At 38.9% G+C, this 22706-nt stretch overlaps 1 protein-coding gene and 1 long non-coding RNA gene across 6 annotated transcripts in view; both read right to left on the bottom strand.

The window, feature by feature from the left end:
* Positions 1-817: 817 nt before the first annotated feature.
* On the bottom strand, positions 818-16302 carry tlx2 (T cell leukemia homeobox 2). Of its 5 annotated transcripts, XM_074674259.1 has the most exons (6): positions 15411-16302; positions 15129-15329; positions 7559-7771; positions 6808-7045; positions 1529-1709; positions 819-1176 (listed from the first exon to the last, which is right to left on the bottom strand). In XM_074674259.1, exons 1-6 carry the CDS (start codon positions 15628-15630, stop codon positions 1165-1167), a joined length of 1065 nt encoding a protein of 354 aa, XP_074530360.1. In that variant the 5' UTR covers positions 15631-16302; the 3' UTR covers positions 819-1164. The 5 variants fall into 5 exon arrangements, with proteins under 5 accessions (XP_074530358.1, XP_074530359.1, XP_074530360.1 ...); XM_074674257.1 differs by having other exon boundaries at positions 818-1176; positions 15129-16302; XM_074674258.1 differs by having other exon boundaries at positions 818-1176; positions 6808-7042; positions 15129-16302.
* A 1112-nt stretch (positions 16303-17414) lies between these two features.
* Positions 17415-22706, bottom strand: part of LOC141793502 (uncharacterized) — a 41194-nt gene continuing 35902 nt past the window's right edge. The window contains exon 3 of the long non-coding RNA XR_012598412.1: positions 17415-17532. This is a non-coding gene — a long non-coding RNA (uncharacterized LOC141793502). The remainder of the gene's footprint in view (positions 17533-22706) is intronic.

Here is a 22706-nt window from a genome sequence, read left to right as displayed (position 1 = left end):
CCAAAAATAAAAACATAAACAACAAAAATGCTAAAACTATTTGGCAGGACGTACGTCTAACAGTACCAAGATCTGATTTGGTTGGAGGCAAAAAAAAAATGAGCCGTGAAAGAGAAAAATGAAGGTAGAGTGACTGTGGTCGGTTTAATTAAGCCGTAAACGGATCAAATGTCTGTTTTGTTCTTTTACTCTAAAAGAAACCCTGATCATCTCAGCTCCTTGTTGTATTCACTAACACTTCCCCTGCAGCGTCTGGTTTCAGGGAGACTCTCTGTCCTCCGTCTGCTCACAGAAATCCGTCTGAAAACCAGAGAAGCGCCCACTCCTCGATGTTTCAATAAAATCACTGGAATAAAAGAAAAACAGAAACATAAAAGCCAGACCACAGTTCAAATGTTCACTTGGCAGAGGCACAACTTGTACTCTCCTCGTAATTTGAGTTGGCATCAGTCTCCAAACCTTTATTTATCCAGGGAGGCCTCTGCCGAGCACACTCGCTGTTTTTTCGGCAACGCCCTCCCTCACTGTCACACCTGGGAGCTGTAGTCATCAGTTTTTATGGATAAAAAAGGTATTGGCCTGTCTTTGTGCTACACTTTGATGGTATCTTACCTTTGGGTGGTTTGAAACTTTAATGTGTAATCATAGCCCAATCCCAAGAGGCTAACTATCCCGGCTAAAATCATAAAGTATTATTGCATTGTTTTCATAATGGTGACAAACAACGAGGAGAGCAGACGAGAAAGAGCCCGACGAGACGAGGAGAGGCAAGGAAAACAGAGAGCTTTGTCATCTTTTTCAAAAAGTCACAATATCATTTAATATAAAACACCTTTAAATCGAACATAATGAGGAATTCATCATCAGGAGATCCACCAATCCTCTACCGCTTCAACACCGCAGTCCACCTCCACGGCAGCTGACCTCAGCGGTTCATCCCAGTGCACACAGAAAAGGGTTGAAACATGCATTTTTACTACATTGTACAAAGTCAAAAGCGAAAAACAGGAGGTCTTTTTTTGCCGTTAGTGGCAGAGAGTCTCTGCTGCCTCGTGGGGGGGCTCCAGAGGCACAAAGAGGGGGGGGCACAGTCTTGGTAGTTGGGCATGTACAGAGGTGTCCGTTTGTTTCCTGGCACTTATGGGTAAAGTGCCTTCCTCTCTTTTAGACCGTCAGCTGAAGGGAAAGCGGAAACGTGGTGTGAGGCAGGAAAATGACTCAACATACTTCAGATATTCAAGATAACAGTTGTGGACGTGTTTAAATGTGACAAACAGAAATGTCAGTGCGGCTCCTGAGCTGTGAAGTCCGCACACACTGATGTGTCGGTCTTGGCTGCTGGTAACGATCACTGAGTCCATCCATCATTCTGAATCTACGACAATCCCACAATGATGCTGCGTTTTTGAACGTCAGACACAAACTTGTATCCCCTCCCTCTGTCTCTCCCTTTCTCATCTACACACACAAACACACACACACTCACACACACTCAAACTACAGATGCCAGGGAGGTGACGGAGGTCACCTTATTGTCGTCCGCCCAGGGCTGCAGGTTCTGCAGGGCGTACAGGGAGGAGTTGTGCAGGCAGAGCGGGTCCGGCTGCAGCGGCTGGCTCAACGTCTTCTGGAAGGCTTCCTGCTGGAGCTGCAGCATCAGCCGGTTGGCCTGCTGCCTCTCCGCCTCCCTCTCCTCTGCAGTCTGTCTCCTGGGTGGAAGGAGGAGACAAAAGGAGGACAGAGGGGGAGATAAAAAAAACCTGAATGATGTTTGTTTTATGAAGAGTTTAATGTGCAGAAAACCCACTAATGTTGCACATCACAGCTTTGAAGTGCAGTGCTTCTTAACAATACAACTATGACATTAAAATCAAGATGTCTGCTGCTCAAAATCACAATAACATCCTCATTTTCCAATCTCTAAAAATGTATTGCACATTTTTTTTGATTGAACGCAACTAGTGTGAAGTGCACGATTAGAAAAAGCTTTATTTGGAGAAGCTAAAAGCTGCTAAATGATGTCTGCATTTTCTTATAAAGGTGATTAATGAAATGATTTCCACAGAAAAGCAACACCCCCAATAAAATACCACTCTGAAACAGAATTTTGGTGATCTTTCTGGTATTTAAAGGTGTGTTTTGCTTCACCTGGCTGCAGCAATCAGTTTAGGTAAGGGGTCAAATGGATGTAAAGTAGGACAATGGGCTAACAGAGACTGATACCTGAGCTTTGGGAATCGTCTGATACCGGTACTGATCTAATACTGGTGTTAAATAATAACCTGCATGCCCTACTGTGGGATAAGACTGGTAGTATTTGGGTGAAAGGAAAAAAAAACTGAGTATATGGAATTCCTGAAGTTGATATTTACAGCTCTACAGTTTAATTTAGCAGATGCTTTTGTACAAAACGACGTACAACACAAGCAAGTTAGCGAGTTAGTGCTGAAAATTCCCTAAGATCTGGGTCTGAGACCTTCTGACTCAGGCCTGAACCACACGTATATGGATATTTTTTTGATCGGATATCTTTGTCCTCGTTTAAAAAAAAAATCTCCATCCACACCACAGAAATATCTCTGTCCATACAAAGAGGCCAAACTGAGAATGATTGCCTCTGAAGCCTGCAATGCCATGTCTGGCCGATAAGTGGCAGGTTAGCAAAATATGAAAACCATAGAAGAAGAACGTTATGAGCATGCGCAGTCAAACACAGGAAAAAGAAGCAGTCAACACGGATGTTTTGAGTAGATGGAGTAAAAAGATGGCAAAGAAAACAAATAAAATTGAGTCGTTTGTGTGGACGGACGATGAGGTGGACTTGTTACTTTGTGTAACATTCGATTAAATGTGTGGAGTGGCTTCGATGCAACATTACATTCATTTGTAGAGCTGTAATGAGTGCAAACAGTGCAAAGAACACAGAAATAGCGTGGTAAATGTTGGCCATCGTTCTTGTCGTTGGCAACCGTTGCTACAGTGACTTGTTGCTAGGCGCTTGACATCATCGCGTCAACACCAGCTCCATTTAACACCACTACATGGATCCACTCAACCGGATATTTTTTTATTTCTTCACTTTTTTTATCCATTTTACAAAATCTCCGTTTATGTGGGTGAAATCACCGTGTTCGTGTAGTTAAGAGGCCCAATTGGACAGAAAAATGTGCGTTTAGGAATATATCCATATATGTGTGGTTCAGGCCTCATTCTCCCCCTGAGGACAAAGATTAGGGGCCTAGGTGTTCCCTGAACAGATGAGTCTTCAGACATCTCTAAAGTAGAAAGGGACTCTGTGGGTTGTATAGAGTTTGGCAATTCATTCACCATTTGGCAACAACAGAGGAGAAGAGTCTGGCTAGAGATTTGGAGCCGCGCTGGGCTGGGAGCACCAGGCGTCTTTTACAAGCAGAACGTAGAGGACCAGAAGGAGTGTAGACCTGGATGAGGGACCCCAGGTAGGCAGGAGCCATTCTTGTCAATGTTTTGTAAATCAGAAGAAGAGCTTTGAATTTGAATGGAAAGGTTAACAGCAGGGTGACGTGTGCTATATCTTTCCTAACTATAAAATATTTAAATGCTTATCAGGATTTTTGGTTAAAAACTTAAAGAAATGACTATTCAATTGTGAGATTTTATACTTAAAACAAAGAAAGTGCATCAGAGGAAACATGTCAAATCTAGTGGCAGAGAGCCCTTTCCCAACGATACCCGGTCCAGCTTTGAGGAGCTGGGTCGGCTAATGCCTGATACCAGGATCAGGGTCGGTGCATTCCTAAATAAAACCCAGGCCTTTGTGTAATTTACCACTTCTGTTTTACGTCTTTAATCACCTGTGCTTGATCTTCAAGCTTCAGACTAAAAAATCATCAGGGCCAGTGACAAGGATTACAGAGAAAGGTTTAGGCCATGTCCACACGTAGCCGGGTACATCACTGGTTGTGCAACTGAAAAACAGTGACACCTATGGGTTTGAAATGCCTCAAACAAAAGAAGGGGGATATTCGTTTCTGAAAATACCTGGCTACATGTGAACAAAGCCTTAATCTCTCTGCATTATGTTGGGATTTTCCATCCATCCCTTAAAGATTGTTTCTGTTTAAACAGAAAACAGACGAAAACACTGGTTTTGTCTTGTTTTGGATGACAGTTTATCTTAAATTACGCAGTGTCTAATGGGATGCCTTTGTTTGAAGATATCCAGAGAAAAGGACAATATAACTGTCCCTTTGTATTTTTCTGAATTGCATCAAATCAGACCAATTGTGTATGTTATGGAGCGATTAAAGTAGAGTTAATATCTGCTTTCATCACATTAATGCACCAATAACCCATCTGAACGTGAGCGTATGCAAAGTCTGCAGAATTAAAGGTCAAAACAAGACGTGAGAATAAAAATACATTAAATGTGGTAAAGATTCAAGATTTACAAATCAGTCAGAATGTCACCGTCAGTAAACCTGACTGTTTTTGTCTAATGAGCTGTTCCCTCCCTTACGTTTGTTTCACACAGACCTCATTATCCCTGATAGCGGCGTCACTAATAACACAAACCATTACGAGGCCAACGCTGTCAAAACCAGCAACATACAAATGGCAGGTGGAGCGCACAGGCGGAAACACACCTCTGAAACACTCTTTCATACACACCAAGCTCCATCCATTAGCCACACATTATTGTTAACAGCATTATCATAATCCGATTCGCCGGGCTGTTGATTTGATCATCCTCTTGTTACTAGCGTAGTCGTCACGCAAAGACATCCCTCATGCTCATCCTATCAGGTGCACACTGCAGGGAGACGGTATGAATCTCTGCAAAACGAGGAAATCAGGAAGAAACGGTGGCGCCAATTCCCTAAATGCTTGTGACAAGAGTCTAAGATTCAGTTTGCTCGTGTTCAATGTGTGTTAATCCATTTTGAGCTTCTATCTCTGCTTAAACTGCTGCTGAATGTGGTCCAATACATTAAAAATACAAAAAATATAGGTCATGCCACGAAAATGGTGGCTTTCTGAACAGCAGTTTCATGATTTTTTTGTTTTGTTTTTATTTATTTAATAACTCAAAATAATAGTCTCAAAACAGTCAAAAATCTATTATTATTATTCTATTTTTTGCAGTATAATAAAAAATCTTGTCCTTTTTTTAAAACTAGTATTATTATAATTATTATTACTTTTTGTTATTAGTTTTTTTACAGTATTATAAAATATTCTTGTCCTTTTTTAAAAATCAAGTATTATAATTATTATTTTTTAACAGTATTATAAAAAAAACTTGACTATTTAAAATCTGTTTTAATATTAATCATTATTACTTTATTACTTTTTTACAGTATTATAAAAAAAAAATCTTGTCCTAAAAAATAGTCTCAAAACAGTTATAAATCTCTTATTATTACTATCAATTTTTTTTGTAGTATTATAAAAAATTATTGTCCTTTTTCAATATTTTATTATTATTATTACTATTATTAGTAGTATTAGTATTATTATATTTTTTACAGTTTTAAAAAAATTATTGTCCATTTTTATAAATCTAGTATTATATTTTTTTTTCTTTTTAACAGTGTAATGAAAAATTCTAGTTCTTTTTAATAAATTTTTATATTTTTTACAGTATTTTAGAATATTCTTGTCCTTTTTTACAGTTTCATTTAAAAAAAATAGTGTTTAAAAATATTAATATTATTTATTTATTTATTATCTATGTATTTATTTTATTTTATTTTATTTACTGTATTATAAAAAAATTGTCCTATTTTTTGTCATTGAAATCATGCTCCCTGAGATTTAATTTGACTTTTTAATTGACATATTTCATCAAAGAAAGAAAAGGGTAATTTATTATGAAAAAATAATGTAATTGTAAGTTTTAATATGTGCTTGTAAAGTGTTTAAAATTACATTTTATATTTTCTGTCATCCAGTTTTTTTTTACATTACTTTCAAATTAATTGGCACTGAGTCTTCAAATTTGAAAAATCATACCCTTTAAATGTTTATTAATCAATGTTACAACCCTGAACTAGATACAAAATAATTTCTTTTTTTTCCTTTAAGACAGGAAGCCAATAAAAATAATCAGCACTAAGAAACAAGCATTAGTGAGTGTTTTCCGTGTGTGTTAAGCTGAAAAATCCTCCCAGTAAGCCTTAAACATTAAAACACTAAGAGGTCATTAGCTGTCTATAATATGCTTTTGAAATATGCGTCCTGTCCCTTTAAGTAGGGGCAGGGCTTCATAATTTGATTTCCTACTCATTTACTTCCAAATGGCTATAAACAACAGTTACAATGAAGTGAATGTGTGTGTGTGTGTGTGTGTGTGTGTGTGTGTGTGTGTGTGAGTGTGTGTGTGTGTGTGTGTGTGTGTGTGTGTGCTGGCAGTGCGTCCTCCTGTGAGTGTTTCAGTATTGCTTTGGACAGCAGCTTTCTAAAAGGCCTTTCAGGACGCCAGCGAGTAATTGTGCTTGGTCAAGTGAAGCGGCCTCGATTGGCAGCTCAGCTAAGCAGAATAGGTGTTGTGTTGATACGACGTCTCCAAATGCTCCACCTGTGAGACACTTTGCTTGTTTTGAAGCCTTTTAAAGCGTTTTCAAACCAAGATAAAGAATCTCAGATCGGTAAATTTATGGAGCAAGGAAATGTTGATCCTGAGTCCTCTGAGGAAGAAGCCTCTTGGAGCACCACGGCTCAGTCTGGCAGTAAAAAAGCGAGTTATGACACTTCAGCTTTCCTGTTCCCTCCTTTAAACCCACGTCTAACAGCCCTCACAGTGAAGGAAGCTCCCCGCCGTCTTACCGCCATTTTGTCCGTCTGTTCTGAAACCAGGTCTTGACTTGTGCGTCCGTCATCTTCAGAGCCTTTGCCAAGGTGGCGCGCTCCGCCGACGCCAGGTACTTCTGCCGGTGGAAGCGTTTCTCCAGCTCACAGATCTGCACCCGGCTGAAGGAGGTGCGAGGCTTTTTCCTCTTGGGCGGCGTCCGGTTCTGGTACGGGTGTCCGATGCGGCGGGTCACGGAGAAAGGTGAGAGGGCTGCTGGGATCAGAAACAGAAACAGAAACTCAGAGAATAGTCCATCAGAAATAAGATTACTGTCAGTAATGGAGGTTTCTGTGTGACTTTCCTTTCCACGATCTGTTCTCCTAAAGTCTAAACTTATTTCCCTGGAGCTTTTGTTTGTTTGCTCATGTTACAAACATAATTTAGTTTCCCAGTCCTCAGTTAGATAGAATTATTGTCCATTTTGTCTTTACTCTGGAAAAGGCCTGTGTGTTGGGGGAGTCTAAGAAAAGGCCCAGAAGCTGCCAGTTGAAGGAGATAAATGTAATTACGGCTGTTATTCCCCTGCCAGATTTTGAGAATCAAACAGCAGACTGATTCATGCAGAAAGGATGTCCAGGCAAATCCAGAAAACAGGGATGTTATTAAAAACAAGTGTGTTGCTTGGAAGCTGCAGCAAGACAAACTCCTCATTAAGCATCAGTAAAGCAGCTGAAAACACATGGGGTCACAAAGGGGGGGTTATTTGGAGGGGGAGGGGTCACTCACCTGGGCAAGCCCCCTTTGGGAAGGGATAGTCTGCGAGGAGGCCATTGCTGTCTCGCAGGTGAGCAAGCTCGGGGTAATAGCATTTAGCTAACGTCTCCACAGTGCTCCAGACAGGGACCCTGCCGATGTCTCCCTTGGGGAGAGGGCAGAGGGACCCGGCGGCCCCCGGCCCCCCTGTGGCCTCTCCTGCTCGGCTCTCCTCTGCCTGCTCCCCTAAAGGAAAGGGAGACACATTGAGGTCCCACATCTGGAGCACAGCAGCAGCCAGCGCTGTGCAGGCGCCGACGCATAGCAGCTAATCACATGAAGGAGGCCTGAATGATGAGCAGAGTCTGCTTTAACATTATTTACTGCAGAGGCTAAAGTTAGCATTTGGAAAGGTTTAGGTTCAGAATGAGATATCTGCCATTTAGAGTGATGAGGATGGTTAGAGAGATGAATGAGCTCACGGTGGCCACGAAGGATCAGACAGAGTCAATGAGAGGGTCAGAGCATAATCCTATAACCACGGATAAAGAAGAAACGCACTTTAAGCAGTGATACCGGCAAACAGTCGATCAGTCTTTATTTATACCGCTTCACGATAACAAAGAGCAGGGCCAGACTTTAGCCTTATTACATTACATATGAAGACAGGAGAAGAGCCAATCACAACTGTTACAAGAAGATTTTATATATAGTCTGAACAGAGTCAATGAGCAGCGTTGAATTATGGCACTAAAAGCCCTCCGTACAAACCCAGACATTTCTCATTAAAAATCCTACTTTAAATTTTTTTTGATGATGTTTGCTTTTGGACCTGAATTATTTAAGCGTTAACTGTTAAAATTGAAATTTTGTTGCATGGCTTCCTGGGTGTTACCAGACAAACAATGTATAAAACTGAAGGTGGTTTAAATATATAAATATAATGTATTGGAAATGAATACAAAGAGCTATGAATACAAATACTATTCACACAAGTTTTTACACGAGATGTTGCACTGACCAAAAAGCAGCAGTTTGGGTTAAGTTAAAGTTAAATACTGGGGCGCTAGATTTGAATAAAATTTGGTGTTTATCTATTTTGATTTAGTCTAGTTTTTCCACAGTGTAACACACATATTCAACAAAATTGGATGCAGTTTTATCCTAGCAATGATCTGTAAGCATAAAAAATAAATAAATAAAAAATATTAATAAATAATAAATATTTCCAAAAAGAAAACTAAGACTTTTTTTAAACTTTCTGCTGGTAAACAGTTTTTAGTGAAGCTATCACTTTTGTTAAACTCCTGTTTTGTGCATTTGTTTTCTATCTTAGCAGTACTCAATGAATTTGTTGCAGTTTTGAAGTCACTTTAGGCGACACAATATTTAATTTTGTTGCAGATAGCTCCCACTTCAAAACTTAGAGTTTTATTTCAAGGACCCTGGCAATATTTATCAACATTTGACGTTAGAACTGAAATACTCAAATGTGAGAATTTTGGCCCAAAAAGCCTTCCATATAATACCTGATAATTCTTCTGAAAATTTCAGGGTTTTTTGTCATGTTTAGCCAACAAAATTTAAAATAAATGAAAAAATAAATTTAAATACATAAAATAAAATAAAATAAAATCATAAATAGATAAATAAATAAATACATTTAAATAAATAATTAAATCATATTTAAGTTAATAAATAAAATGATAAATAAAAGTAATAAATATATTTAAATTACTAAGTAAAATAATAATAATAAAAAAATGATTGGAAAAATATTTAAATACATAAATAAAATAATAAATTAAAAATAAAATAAAATAAATTAATAACATCCACGGTTGGGCAAAAATGTCAACAATAGTTACATCAAGTGTTTTCCAGTCAGTGTTTTTTTTTTCAGACATTATTATTTGAAAACCTTAGCCAGACCAAAAAAAAAATAGAACATCAGGCATTTCTGATTAAAAAATCTCAAACTTGACGCATGTGACTTGCTAAATCACACAAATCTATGAACTTCTGATGCTGACCTCAATGATTGTGCTTCCATGAGTTGTATATATAAATACTGCATGTGTTTTAACTGTGTCTTTAAAATGTGAAGGTATGAGCAAACACTGTGTTCCTCTTACTGCCCGTATCACTGTATCTGGGTATTAATAACCACCCATCCTCTGCATCATAAAATATCTATGAATCCTGTCTATTTTGTCAGCCGTGGGTAAACAGGAGATCAATAATTGCAATGAGATCGTTCCTGGCCATGGATCCACTCCCCTGCTACATTCTCATTTTGAGGCAGAATAGAAATCAACAACAGGGAGTTAAAAAAAAAAAAAGGATCCAAATCCATGTGCCACTCCTCCCAAACAAGCTGTTCAGCCTCCTGTCTTACAGGATGTTTATTTGTTGTTGTTTTGTCAGGAAAAGCTCACCAGAAGCCAAAATGAATATGAAAACATCTGCATAGGTGTCCCTGGAGGGGCTGCGCTGCTGCTGCTGCTGCTGCTGCTCCTGCTGCTGCTCACAGAGTTTCTGGAAATTCATTTGCAGCACAGACGATGACAATTTGGATGGAAAATGGAACATGAAGCGATTACGCGCTCGACAGTCGTTCCCAGGGAGCCGCAGACGTCCCCTGATGGTGCTGAACACGAGTGGCAAATTGAGGCGTACACCAGCAGATGATTTGTAAAACAAAGCTGAGGAGCTGTGATGAGCTCACATGAAGTGAAACATCACCTGTGAGTGTGAATTAAAGCAGGGTTAAGAAGAACTCAGCGCTCCTTTATTGTGTTTTAAGCTGCATGCATGGTGACGTGCTTTCTTTGGCGTCCTCTCATTATTATTTTTAATCTCCCAGAGTAATATGCCTTTAATATTATCATCAGGTTTCACATTATGTGTAGCTCTGATGCTCAGTAGTAGCATAAATGGTAATTGTATCTCACTAATATTCCTTCTGGGACTCAGACAGGCATCCATGGTATTTAATCACGAGTTTATGGTGACAAAATCCCCATGATGTTTGTGATATTTCTCTGAAGTGTCCTCTGAAGACAGCAGCACCTCTGCAGCTCTCAGAAGTGAGATTACAATGGACTTATCACACGCTTAAACCTCTCTCATTTGATTCTTCCACGTTTTTCCCAGGTTTAAACGCAGTGATTTGCCCTTTTTGGCCTCTCGCAGCCAAAAAAAGAGATGCAGCTTATTTGGGTCACATGCAAAGAGCCAAACAGGCCTGTTGTTGCTCCCAGCAGCAGGTCTGGCTAACTAATACCGCATTAGGCGGCTATTTCAGGCCATCTGCGAGGCTAACTAATGGACCAGGCGCATACGAGCACGTTCAAAGGCAACACAAGAGGAGCACAGCATGCAGCAGGAGCGTTTGGACACCGACAACTGCAGGGAGAGCGCCGAGAAACACGCGATGCAGTGATTTCTGGGTACTGCAGCAGTCTGGTTTCATGTTTGGACAAAGAATCTCAGTCTGAAGAGGAAGCAGATCTGCTTTCAGAGGAATGCAATAACAGCAAGGAGAAAACACGGGATGAGAAATGTAATTTTTGAGTTTGCATGACAATAAAAGCACGTTTCAGAGTTGCTCATTTTCAAATAATGGACTTTCTCTGAGCACCTGAACCAGCCTAATGAAAGAAATCAGTAATTACGCCCAAATTATTACCATTCAGGGCTCAAATGTCTTTATTACTCCCTGATGTTGACACCGTCTTGTTTTAATTCTGAGTTAAGGGTCTACACCGAGATTGTGTAATTTTAAAAAACAACGTTTGATATTTCCTCCTCTTTTTATTTCAGCATCACTGTCACTCATGATTTCATCGCTGTGCACACAGAGAGAAAACAGAAGAAGCACATTTTTCCCCTTTAAAACCTAAACGTACGATTAAAATCTCTTCATTCTGGTAAAGTCAGGAGGAAAACTCAATTCCACTGAACATCATAGAGAATAAAATGACTGTTGATGAAGATGCTAAATCTGTAAACAAAGAAAGAAAAAGCTAAGTCCATGTAGCAGAATGCTGTGACTTCCTCTGCCCCTTCCTCAAATGAAAAACAAAATGAGCCAGAGTACTAAATGTGCAGCCTGGGTAATACAATTTAGCATAAGCACATGAAAAAATAAAATGCTACCGTGGAGGATGTGTTTCCCATAATAAAAGCAGCTCTACTTAATAACACTTGTGTGTGACAGCGCCTCCCTTCCCCTCTGCGGATATTACCTCTGCACAATCTAATAAATACAGCCGTGAAGGATTCTAAAGGGGATATTGAAATATAACATGAACATATATTGCTATTTATTACACTATACGGGACAAAACGCAGAGACACACTTCTGGCTTGTGTCAGAAGGAGAGCGGCGTGGAGGCACGAGGACAGGGGCACGAGGACAGGGGCGCGTGCAAGACGCAAATAAAAGCGCGAGGTTTCTGCTGTGTGTGCCATTAAAGCGAGGCTGAGAGAAACACACAGAGAGATGCTTTAATTATGGGTTTTATCGGTGCTACGTGACTTGACGGAGAGATCCACGGGCCGGAGTAAAGCTCTGCTGCAATATTATTATTATTATATTATTATTATTATTATTATTATTATTATTATTATTATTATTATTATTATTATTATTATCATTATTATTATTATTATTATTATTATTATTATTATGATTGAGTTTAAACTACTTTTAAGACTCGTAGTTTATGTGACCAAATAAAAAATGATACAACTTTAGACCTAGGAAATATTGACAGAGCACCTCGGCACATCTAAATCCTTCAAATATTTTTTTTAATTTAAATTTATATATAAAGAAAAAAAAACACTTTATATTTCTTTACACAAAATAAATAAAAATAACGGCTCCCTTTGGAAAAGCAATTGTGTTCTGCACAATACGGCAGCCAGACCATAATTCTGTTGTCGGGATGCTGAACAGGACAAGGGAAATAAAATAAAATAATAGAAAATAAATAAATAAATAAATAAAATGAAATAAAATACAACAAAATTAAAAAAAATTAAATTGAAATAAAATAAAATAAATGAAATAAAAATAAAATTAATTAAAATAAAATAATAAAAAAAGGAAACAATGACATAAACTGGGTCAGAATTTGGATTTTGGTCATTTAATTTCAAATATTTAATTTGGTTGAGTTTCACCACAAACATTAAATGTTGGGCACTTTTTAGCTTTGAGAGCAGAAAAAAAATACCTCTTTTTATCTGAAATTTCAAAATAAAAGCCCTGAAAAATAGCGCTTGTGTTGCTTAAATGTAACTTCCTTTAATTATCGTGACATAATCATAATAACAATAATAATAATTATAATAAAAATAATAATAATAATGATAATAATTCTTGAAGGAAAAAAAATAAGAAAGTAATAATAAAAAAATTGAACTCTTTTATTGGCTATAAACTGGTGATCAGCGTAAGCCCTCCAGCAAATAAACAGGTTTTGTTTCAAGATGTGGATTTTGAGCATCCTCCACTTTAATCCCTGGCGTCAGTCTGATCAAACTCTCCGTGATTTATTTTGTGAAATTTACGCCATGAGGGTTTTTGCCAGGATGACAAATGACAGAAGTGTGTTGCGCAAACAGAAAAAAAAAAGTATGAACAGGTTTCGTTTTCATCCCTGCAAAATAAACTCTCCTCCCACGGCCACAGCCGGAGCTCGGGAGCTCTGGAGCCTTTGGCAGGAAATGTTTGGAGCCGTACGAGGCGGTTTTTCTGCTCCGGTTTCATCACGAAGCGCGGGGAGAAAAACAGGAGACAGAGAGGAGCGTTTACAAAGCTGCTGTGTCCATCAGGAGAGATGATAGTCCATTTGATTTACGGCCTTTTATAGGAAACAGAGCAGGCTAAATGCGGCTGTGTGTGTGTGTGTGTTACAGTGTGTGTATCCTGTGAGTGTGAGTGTGTGTGTGCTGCTGTAGCTGATCTCGGCCTGATCAATACAGTGGAAAGATATAAGCTGCGAAATAATTACAGCGACACAAAGCAGAGAGAAATTAAACGAGAGGCCCTCGGTGACTATGAGGAGAATTGATAAGCCTATTTACACTGGATCTGTTTGCAGCTGACATATCGTCCCCTAGTATTTAATAATTCATCAGCATGGAAAGAAGCGAAGAGTGAATTTTTAATGCGTGGAGAGGTGGAGGGAGGGCGCCAATCCATGATGTTCTTCATTTTCATCTTCATAACGATGAGGTCATGAGAAAGGAGCAGAGGAAACACCCCCTCAACAACAAACACAGACACGATCAGGCCGAAGCAGCAGGCCTCTGTCTGCACAATTTACGCCTGATTTTCAGCTGAAATGATCTCAGATTATTTTATTTAACTTTGATTAATCAATCCAACATATTGTCTGAGAGAAAATAACACCTTTTAAATAAAAATGGCGCATTACTGTGCGTTTTTTGCTCCTGCAAAGGATGAAAAAGTTTGATTGTAAAAGTTTTTCATGTCTTTTAGATTCTTAAACAGTTTTATTTTATTTTATTTTTTACTGGAAAGAGCAGAAGAAAAAATAAGGTGATTGAAATGCTGCGTAAAAGTTGTGCACACGCGTATTTTGACGAAACTTGGTTTAAAAAAATATATATGTTTCATTTTCTGCCTTTATTTGAGTTAATTAAGTTAAATGTTCATACGTTGTTTTGATTTTATAATAGTGAAGAAAAAATAAACATCAATAAATATCTATTAAGAGTAAAATAATAACAGTAGAATCCTCGTTATATTATTTCAACAATTTGGCATTTTTTAAAGTTTCACCTGTGCGTAAAAAATAAACAATGGGGTGTTTTATTCTCTCCAGAAAAGAAAATTAACGCAGTTAAATAAAAGGCAGAGAAAACCCAAATCTAGGCTCCATAACTCGATGCTAAACTCAATTAATAAAGGTCGTTTGAGGGTTAAAAGTCTAAGTTTTAAGATTAATGTTGAAGTAATGTAATATAAGATCAATTGTTCAGGCCTGTGCGTAACCAGCACAGTCGTTACGCACAGAGATTTTATAACAATACAGTAACAAAGTGCGCTGTACCATTACGCACTCTTATGCCAGATTTGAGCCTGCCATATTTTATCACTATTAGCACTCATCTTCCTGTTTTCTCAATTGGCTCGCAGGAGAAAGGGGAAGAAAAAAAAAACCATTCATCCTCATGAAAAAGAAAGGGAACGTCGTTATCCGTCATCCGCTGTAAATGGAGAGTGATGGCCCAATACTGATTCATCAGCATGTCTGTGCCAATTTCTGCTCTCGTTTGTCAGACTGCCCTTCCAGCAGCATAAAAAACTCTGAGCGCGTTTGGTTCTTCACGTCTTACAACCTAAAGATGAAATCACATGCACTCTACGGGAGATATTTGGAACACACACTCACACACTCACACACACCTCGGGCCTGAATTTGAGCTCAACTTTAGAAAATTCAGAAAAAGGCCTCGAAAGGAACATGAAGGAGTATTAGCTCTGATTCTGAGGTCATTTTTGGGGTCATGTGTGCGTAAAATGGATCACAGGTGTTGCAGAATGACCAAAAACTCGAGTTACCTGTTAGTCTGTCCTTGGCAAACCTCCTACTGCTCTCCATCCACGGAAACGTGAAGTTCGCCGCGTTCCCCATTCCCATCCCAGGCACCGAGGCGATGCCGGGTCCAATGCCCGGCGGATGCGTCGCAGGGGGCGGATGCGGCGCAGCAGCAGCTGGCGGAGGCGGCATGGGTCTGTGTGCCGGTACCCGGATCACTCCACCTGCGCCGCCAGAGTTTACGTTAACGTTCATGTTCATACTAACGTTCATGTTCATGTTGACGTTGTAAGAGCCCGCCAGACCTGCCGCCGCCGCCATGGAGCAGGCCGGGTTGTAGACGCTGTTGTAGCCGTTGCTGTAGACATTGGGGGCCAGCGCGTAATCCGGGTCGCCGGTCCGGTTGGGCAGCATGCAGCCGCTGGACTGGTCCGAGCTGTTGAGGATCTGGTCGATGCCGAAGCTGATGGGTTCATGCTGCTGCTGGTGCGTCTGGTTCACCTCCTCGATCCCGGTGTGCTCCATAGTGTCTGCCTCTGACGCTCCGCTCAGTTTATTCTGATAATTCTTGGATTATTTCTGTCGTGTAACAGCTGACGCCTCGGGAGATGAAATGTTTGTGTGTGTGCTGCAGATTTGTTGTAGTCAAGCATCGACGCAGGCCTCTTCTACTCCCAGCAAACCATCACCAACGTGTCCAGCAGATCTTTCCAAAATCTTTCCATCATTTTCGTCCAGCAGCAGGATCGGGTGTTCCCTAAATTAAAAGCCTTTCCATCGGGCTGAGAAAACGCGTATCCATCTTTAACGGCGCGTTCTGGCTCGGTTTCTCTACACAAGCTGCAGCCTGACAGCGAGAGGAGGAAGCAGGGAGGTTATCCTGAGTACTCACAGACGAAAATCCGTGTTTTTGGAGGGTGAAGTCAGTTCTCTGGAGAGCTTTGGTGCGCTTTGTTCCCCTCACTCTGCCAGCGACGATCCGCACGCAGAGGGCATGCTGGGGGTTCCTCAGCTCGTTGCGTGAAAATAAAGCAGCAGACGAAACAAAACAAAGCCGAAGAGGCGAAAACACAGCGCCGACCTCGCAGACGCGCGGATTAATTGGAGGTGAGAGCGAAAGATGGTTGTGTTTGTGCTGAATGGTGAAGTGCGTTTCAGCAGGTGAGACAACCCTCTGCGTAAAAGCTGCCATTCGGTCATCCAGCCAAACCTCCCTCCACTCCCTCCTCCTCCTCCTCCTCCTCCTCCTCCTCCGTAGGGCAGTTGTTTTGCTCGGATGTCTTAAAGAAGCCGCAGCTTGCTTTTTCTTGTGCAGCTTTTCCTGCAGCTGAACTGGAGGCTTTGTGCCTTTTAATGTCGCTGGAGGCGAAAAGAAAAAAAAACAAAAAACAAAAACGGGTCAAGTGGTTTCCAAACAGTTTCGCGTCGATTCTCATGTGCACAGGCCAAACATTTGGAGTGAATCATTTAGTTCATTCACCCAAAAACAACTGACGCTGTGCACTTTAAAGACTCTAATTGACAAATGTTGTTTTTTTTTAAACCATTTTTTCCCCCTGGGACTTCCTGCTGCTTATTATATTAATTTTATTTTTTTTTATTTTTATCTAATTTGTATTTGACGCTTCTTTCACCCTTTTAGTCTGTTTTATTTATTTATTTATTTATTTAAAATATTTATTTAAAAAATACAAAATATTTTATTTCTTAACCATTTTTATTTATTTATTTTTCCTGGGACTTCATGTTGCTTTTTCTCTCAAGTTTCTTTAATTTTCTTTTAACACTTCTGTCACCCTGTTGGACTGTGTATTATAGACTTTTTGTTCTTGTTTCTTTTATTATGATCATGATTTATATATTTTCGTCCAAATGCATCAAACTAATTTGTAAAATTGTGGCACATAAAAGCTAATCATGATGAAAACAAAACAAAAAGGAAGAAAAAGAAAATCACAAAAAGCTGAGAGGATCTGTTGATGTTTTTCCTCCAGCAAAACCGGAAGAAGCTGTTCTTTTTTTAAACGCTCATTTAATAATTTTTAAATCTTTAATTTTATGTTTCTTTTTTTCTTTTGAAAGTAAGAAGCTAAAACAATCTTAAATTTGAAAATAAAAATGTAGATCTAAGCCTCTGTGGATTCGTCTGTTGGGAGATTTCGTCAGGAAACTCTCGGACCCTGAAAACTCTCCTGTTGGACGTGATTTACTACAAAACCTGACAGCAGGTCTGTCTCCAAGGCTACAATGAAATATATCGTTTATTTTGTGTTTGTGCTCACTTTATAGCTGCAAACACCCACCCTACATGGACCCACGGACGCTCAGATTTCCTGTACACCGTGTTTTAAACACCGCCAGCGTTTGGATCCACGAGCTTTACGCACGGATGCGTGTTGAAGAAATTTGGCCTGGACGGTTTACCCCCTGAAAGATTCAACAAAGAGTGGATCAGATTTCTGTGGCATATAGATAGATAGATAGATAGATAGATAGATAGATAGATAGATAGATAGATAGATAGATAGATAGATAGATAGATAGATAGATAGATAGATAATTAAACAAATAAATAGTCCGCTCATGGTGTGAGCCCCTCAGTTGCTGATTTGCACAAATTATTTGAGCTCTCTCCGCCCGGAGCGACGCCTCAGATCGCCCTGGTCTCAATTCAATAAAAATGAAAAATGGCTGATAATAAAAGCGCGACACGGGGAAAAACGAATTTAATATATCACCGTTTTATTACGCACTTATTTCACTTTCCCTGCGAATAAAGATATCTCTCCACTGCACAAGGTGGCTAGAGGGAAGCATAAAAATCAATTGTGTGGATTCAGAGCCATATCAATAACGGCGCGGGGACGAGGGCAGCGCGAGCGGAGCTGCTATTAGGCCTGTTTATATTTGCGCGTTACAATCAAATGAATAGAGACGAGAGGATGCGCCGGGCCTCACATCTGCTTACTGACACAGTAATTGGCCGTTTATGCAAAAGCGGGAAGATGTACGAGCAGGAAGGTGGAGAGTAATGTTTGGGAGGCTCGTTGGAGCAACACCTCAGATCTGCTGGTGATGATGTCAGCAGGAGGACGCTGGGATGTGACCGTGCGTCACCTTCAGGGAAACAGGTCACACAGGATCCAGAAGGATGAGCTCAGATAAACTCACACAATATGTATGCAAAGGTGTCCTATCAGAGCTCTAACAGCTTTTAGGAAGTGTGGACGAGCGCGTAAAGCTTCGTTTCGTGTGCGTCTTTTGGTGCTTTGTCCAGCTTTATGTGGACTTTACAGTCAGGCTGTATCCTGAGACCAAAGATACTGAGTGTGTGGAAATAAAGAGTCAGTTAAACAGTAAAGGCTGCTTTACTGGACGGTGCTGAGTTCACATTTAAAGGAGATGCAGGAAGAAACAGATGATTTAAGAAGAGATAAAAATATGTGATGCAAATGATAAAGAAATACCCTCAATTAATAAAATTGATCTGAATCAAGATTGTTGGCAGAAATAATGTCTGTGGACAGACTTTCACAGGGTTGGGGAGGAGAATATCAGGAGGCCCAGGACTGACAGGTGCCCTGAAATTAGGTGTGGGTACCCAGGGGCGTAGCTACAGTTAGGCAAACACAGGCAGTTGCCAGGGCCCCAAGATTCCCAGGGGCCCCCAAAGCATCTCTTAAAAACTGATTTATGAAGTTCTCTTCAATTGAAAGCATTTCTTTTTTTCTAAATCTTACTTCACATGCTTCAAAATACATCCAAAGGCTTAAAAAATTGATTCAGGAAGAAAGTGGTAAAAACACTTTTTCCATTTTTTTTTCTTATTTTCAACCAAGTGTGAAATAAAACCAATGTTGCTCTGAGATCTGAGATAAACATATCAGACTTTTAGGATTTTAAGGACTTTATCTAGCCCAGGAAACAGGATCATTTTCTCTAAATCAAACTTTTTGAGTTGGCGATAAACATTATTGTATAAATCTCTTTTTTGGAAACTTAACTCACTGGACAGGGGGTCAAATAAAAATACATTCACTTTAAAATAATAGTACCAAAAAGTATGCTAACTGTAAATATCACCTCTTTCAGTAGATTTTTTTCCAGTTTGATGTTGTGCTTGATATTTACATATTTTTTCTTTACTAAATTATTTTTTCAATATTTACCTATTGTAATGTTTTTCACTTCATCCTTTCTTGTTTGTTCCTGTTACTCTGTAAATTCCCCACTGTGGGACAAATAAGCTTCAATGGACCATAAAAGATTTCAAATCCAGGACAAAGTGGACTAAATGATGGATTCACTTTTTTCTAAATCAAACTAAAGTACAGAACTTGAGGAAATGTATTTAGTTGTGTTAAGTTAGCATGAACAAGATTAGCACTGTCTCATGCCTTGATTCTGGGAAAGAGACAGTGGACCCAGGGAAGGCCAGTCTAGCTCTGAGGAAGAGGAGTTACAAGGACATGGAGGGCCCCATTGACTTTGTTATTTGAAACAATACCGGTCCCTGGTACCTGGGAATCAGTATCGGTACTCAACGGTACCAATTTTTGGTACTGTTGTGTGTTTATGAGGTAATGAATATGAATTTCTTCAATAATAAAATCTGAAAGTGTTTTTAATTTGTTATATTTATTTCTCAATATATAAACTAGCAATGCTGTGTTCATGTCCAGCATGGAAAATCTCCTACTCTTCCACTCCCTCACAGAAACAAGGATGCATTTAGGTGCCTAAACACGGTACGGTTGAATTTAAGAGAATCACTACTCTGTATTACTTGACATAGTGAAGTGCAGTGGTGTAATCAAAGGGGGGGCAAGAGGGGCCATCTCCCCACGGAGCCCGTATATCTAAAAACAAAGTCTTTGGATGTCTTTGGGGGACCTGAGGAGAACCAAACGAGTGTTTTGTGTGAAGTTGAAAATAAAATTTACTTTTTATTTTATTTTCTTCTGTATCTGTGTCCTGACCCGATTTCTATGTTTGTTTACAGAATATTTCGACTTGTACCATTTGTGCTGAACCTCTCAACAACCTAAGACGACGCTAAATCTTTGACCAAAGTTGCTGCCTAACAGGGATTTTATGGTTGATTGGTCAACGAGCAACAATGTGTTAAATTTTGTGCCTTGCACAATGAAATGATAAATACTGTAAATAAAAAAAACTGTATTTTCTTTGAATTTCCACCATAATGTGTTGTTTAAGTTTTCATCACACTGGAAAGAACTGAGTGTTAGATGCTCAACATGCAGCAGTCTTCATTTTCTGCAGCACTTTGATGAGTCCGCTTCTTGTAAAGTTTTTCTATGGGGCCCAAATCCCTGTCCCTGTGTTTTTATTTCTGATCCAAGGGGTTCCCAAAGACCCTGAGGTGTTCACACACATCAGAACAGGACGAGCATTTGATTCTTTTCAGACACAAATCTCAGAGGTGGATGTTTATCGGTTTGGAGATATTTCACCAACTTCTTAGAGAGTACGCTGAAATATGAGCGTCGTTATTCTGTAACTGTGAGCACTGACAGGCCCATTGAGCTGCTTTATGATGCCAGTGTCTGTAAAACCAGTAAAAGTCCAACATCCTCTCTCGTTCTCAAACTGGTGGAGATCTCATGTGGCGATGCAAAGAGCAGCCAGCGGCTATCATACATTTGTTAAGGTAATGAGCTACGTGAAGCAGGTTTTTCTTCATGATATGTCCACGAAAACACGCTGAAAGAATGAAATTACTTTCAGCATAAATAAGAAATGATAACAGTAGTTAATCAATGTAATTTTTTTTACTTTGAATAAAGCAGAGATTATCAATAAGCTAAAACCTTTCCACAGGTGACGGTTTGTAAAGATGTTAACTGTGAACCAGGGGCGGCATTAGGGGTGGGCCGAATAGTCCTAGGCCCACCCACTTTTTCACAAACCCACCCTAAACTTTTTCTTAAATTTTCTTTATGTTTTTCATCTTTATGTTTTATTTTATTTAAATAATTTTATTATTATTATTATTTTTTAAATTATTTTATTTGAATCTAATTTAATTTGCCGCATAGTCCCAGGCCCACCAACTTTTTCACAAGCCAGCCCTAAACTTTTCCTTAAATTTTATTTATTTTATTTTATTTCATTTAATAGATATAAAATTAAATCCTATTTTTTTATATTATTTTATTTATTTTATTTTTCAAGTTTACATTATTTTAATTTAATTTAATTTAATTAAATTTGCCACAGTCCCAGGCCCACCCACTTTTTCCCAAGTCCCAAGCCCTAAACTTTTCCTTAAATTTTCTTTCTTCATCAATTAAATTTATGTTTTATTGTATTTCATTTCTTTTCTTTTATTAATATATTGAATTTAATTTAATTTATATAATATTATTTTATGTTATTTTTATTTGTAAATTCACACTATTTTAATTTAATTTAATTTAATTTAATTTGATTTAATTTAATTCAATGTAATTGGTTTTATTTTATTGATTTTTTTATTAAATGAAATGAAATGAAAAATTCTTTATCTATCCCAAAGGGAAATTCTGGATATTTATATTATTTTCATATTAATTATTGTATTTTATTTTATTTTAACTGATTTAAAAGGAATATTGTATGATTTTCTCATTTTACACTAAATTTGTTTTCATCGGATGCCCTGTCTTTAAAGAATGATCTAAAGGTGGGAATCTTTTCATCTATTAGAAAACAAAACAAAACAAAACATTCAACCACATATTTTACCTGTCAGACTGGTTTTGGGGAAGACTGTATATTTTTGTCTTTGTTTGGTGAACTAAAGCTCTACTCTTTGGCCAACACTGCGGAGAGCAACTGCAGGAAGGTCTGACGGATGCACTAAACAAATCTGTTCTGAAACAGTATCTGTATCTTTATAGTTATAGTTTTCCCACTTTTGTGATTTAAGGCCCACCCAGAGTCGGTCTGGGCCACCTCAAACTGAAATGCTGGCTCTGTCCCTGCTGCCAACACATTAAGACACAAATGTGAAGCATCTCCTCATCAGGAGCAACATCAGGATGGATTTTATCGATGCTGACACCCAGAGCTCACTCAGCCAGACTCTGAGTGTCCTGTTTCATTATTCTCCTGATTTAGACCCTGATACACAAGCTGCTGTCCCAACGAAGCATGTGGGAATCTAAAGGATTAATATTTCTGATGTGCACTTTATTTTAACATCTGTTTTTGATTCTTTTCTCTGTCTCTTTGATGCTTGTGTCCCTGTTAGTTGACTGTGCAGAGGAAAACACTGTTTGGAGATGAATGATCAATTTCTATGAACTGCTTCCCGCCCTGTGCTCCTGCTCTGAGTGCTGCTGGAAGCTGCTTTCACCCTCATCTTAGACATCTCTGTCTGCAGCAGCAGCTTTTCCCACCAGGATCATTAAACTCTTATCTAATAAGCTATGGATGTGGAGCACGGGGGGATTTAAATTATTATTTTTTAAATAAAGATCCCTGACTTATTATGGGATGCCACTGTTAAACGAGTTATAAAATAGGTCAATAGGAGGTCTTCCTATAGGTTTCTAGATGCAAACGTGACGTGATGCTGTGCAGGATTGTAATCAGCA

Source organism: Halichoeres trimaculatus, unplaced genomic scaffold (assembly GCF_033239565.1).
Source record: "Halichoeres trimaculatus isolate MK-OKI-2021-1 unplaced genomic scaffold, fHalTri1.1 fHalTri1_scaffold_7, whole genome shotgun sequence".
Taxonomy (NCBI): Eukaryota; Metazoa; Chordata; class Actinopteri; order Labriformes; family Labridae; genus Halichoeres; species Halichoeres trimaculatus.
Note: the sequence above shows the minus strand (reverse complement) of the source record. Positions and strands in the feature narration are given on the sequence as shown.

Excerpts from the sequence above, each read along its gene's own strand:
- tlx2 (XM_074674256.1), bottom strand. The coding sequence starts at position 15,630 with ATGGAGCACACCGGGATCGAGGAGGTGAACCAGACGCACCAGCAGCAG. Across the intron at positions 7,046-7,558 it reads CCCAAAGGGGGCTTGCCCAG|CAGCCCTCTCACCTTTCTCC; the intron begins GTGAGTGACCCC and ends TTCTGATCCCAG. Across the intron at positions 1,710-6,807 it reads AACAGACGGACAAAATGGCG|GAGACAGACTGCAGAGGAGA; the intron begins GTAAGACGGCGG and ends CCTTCCACCCAG.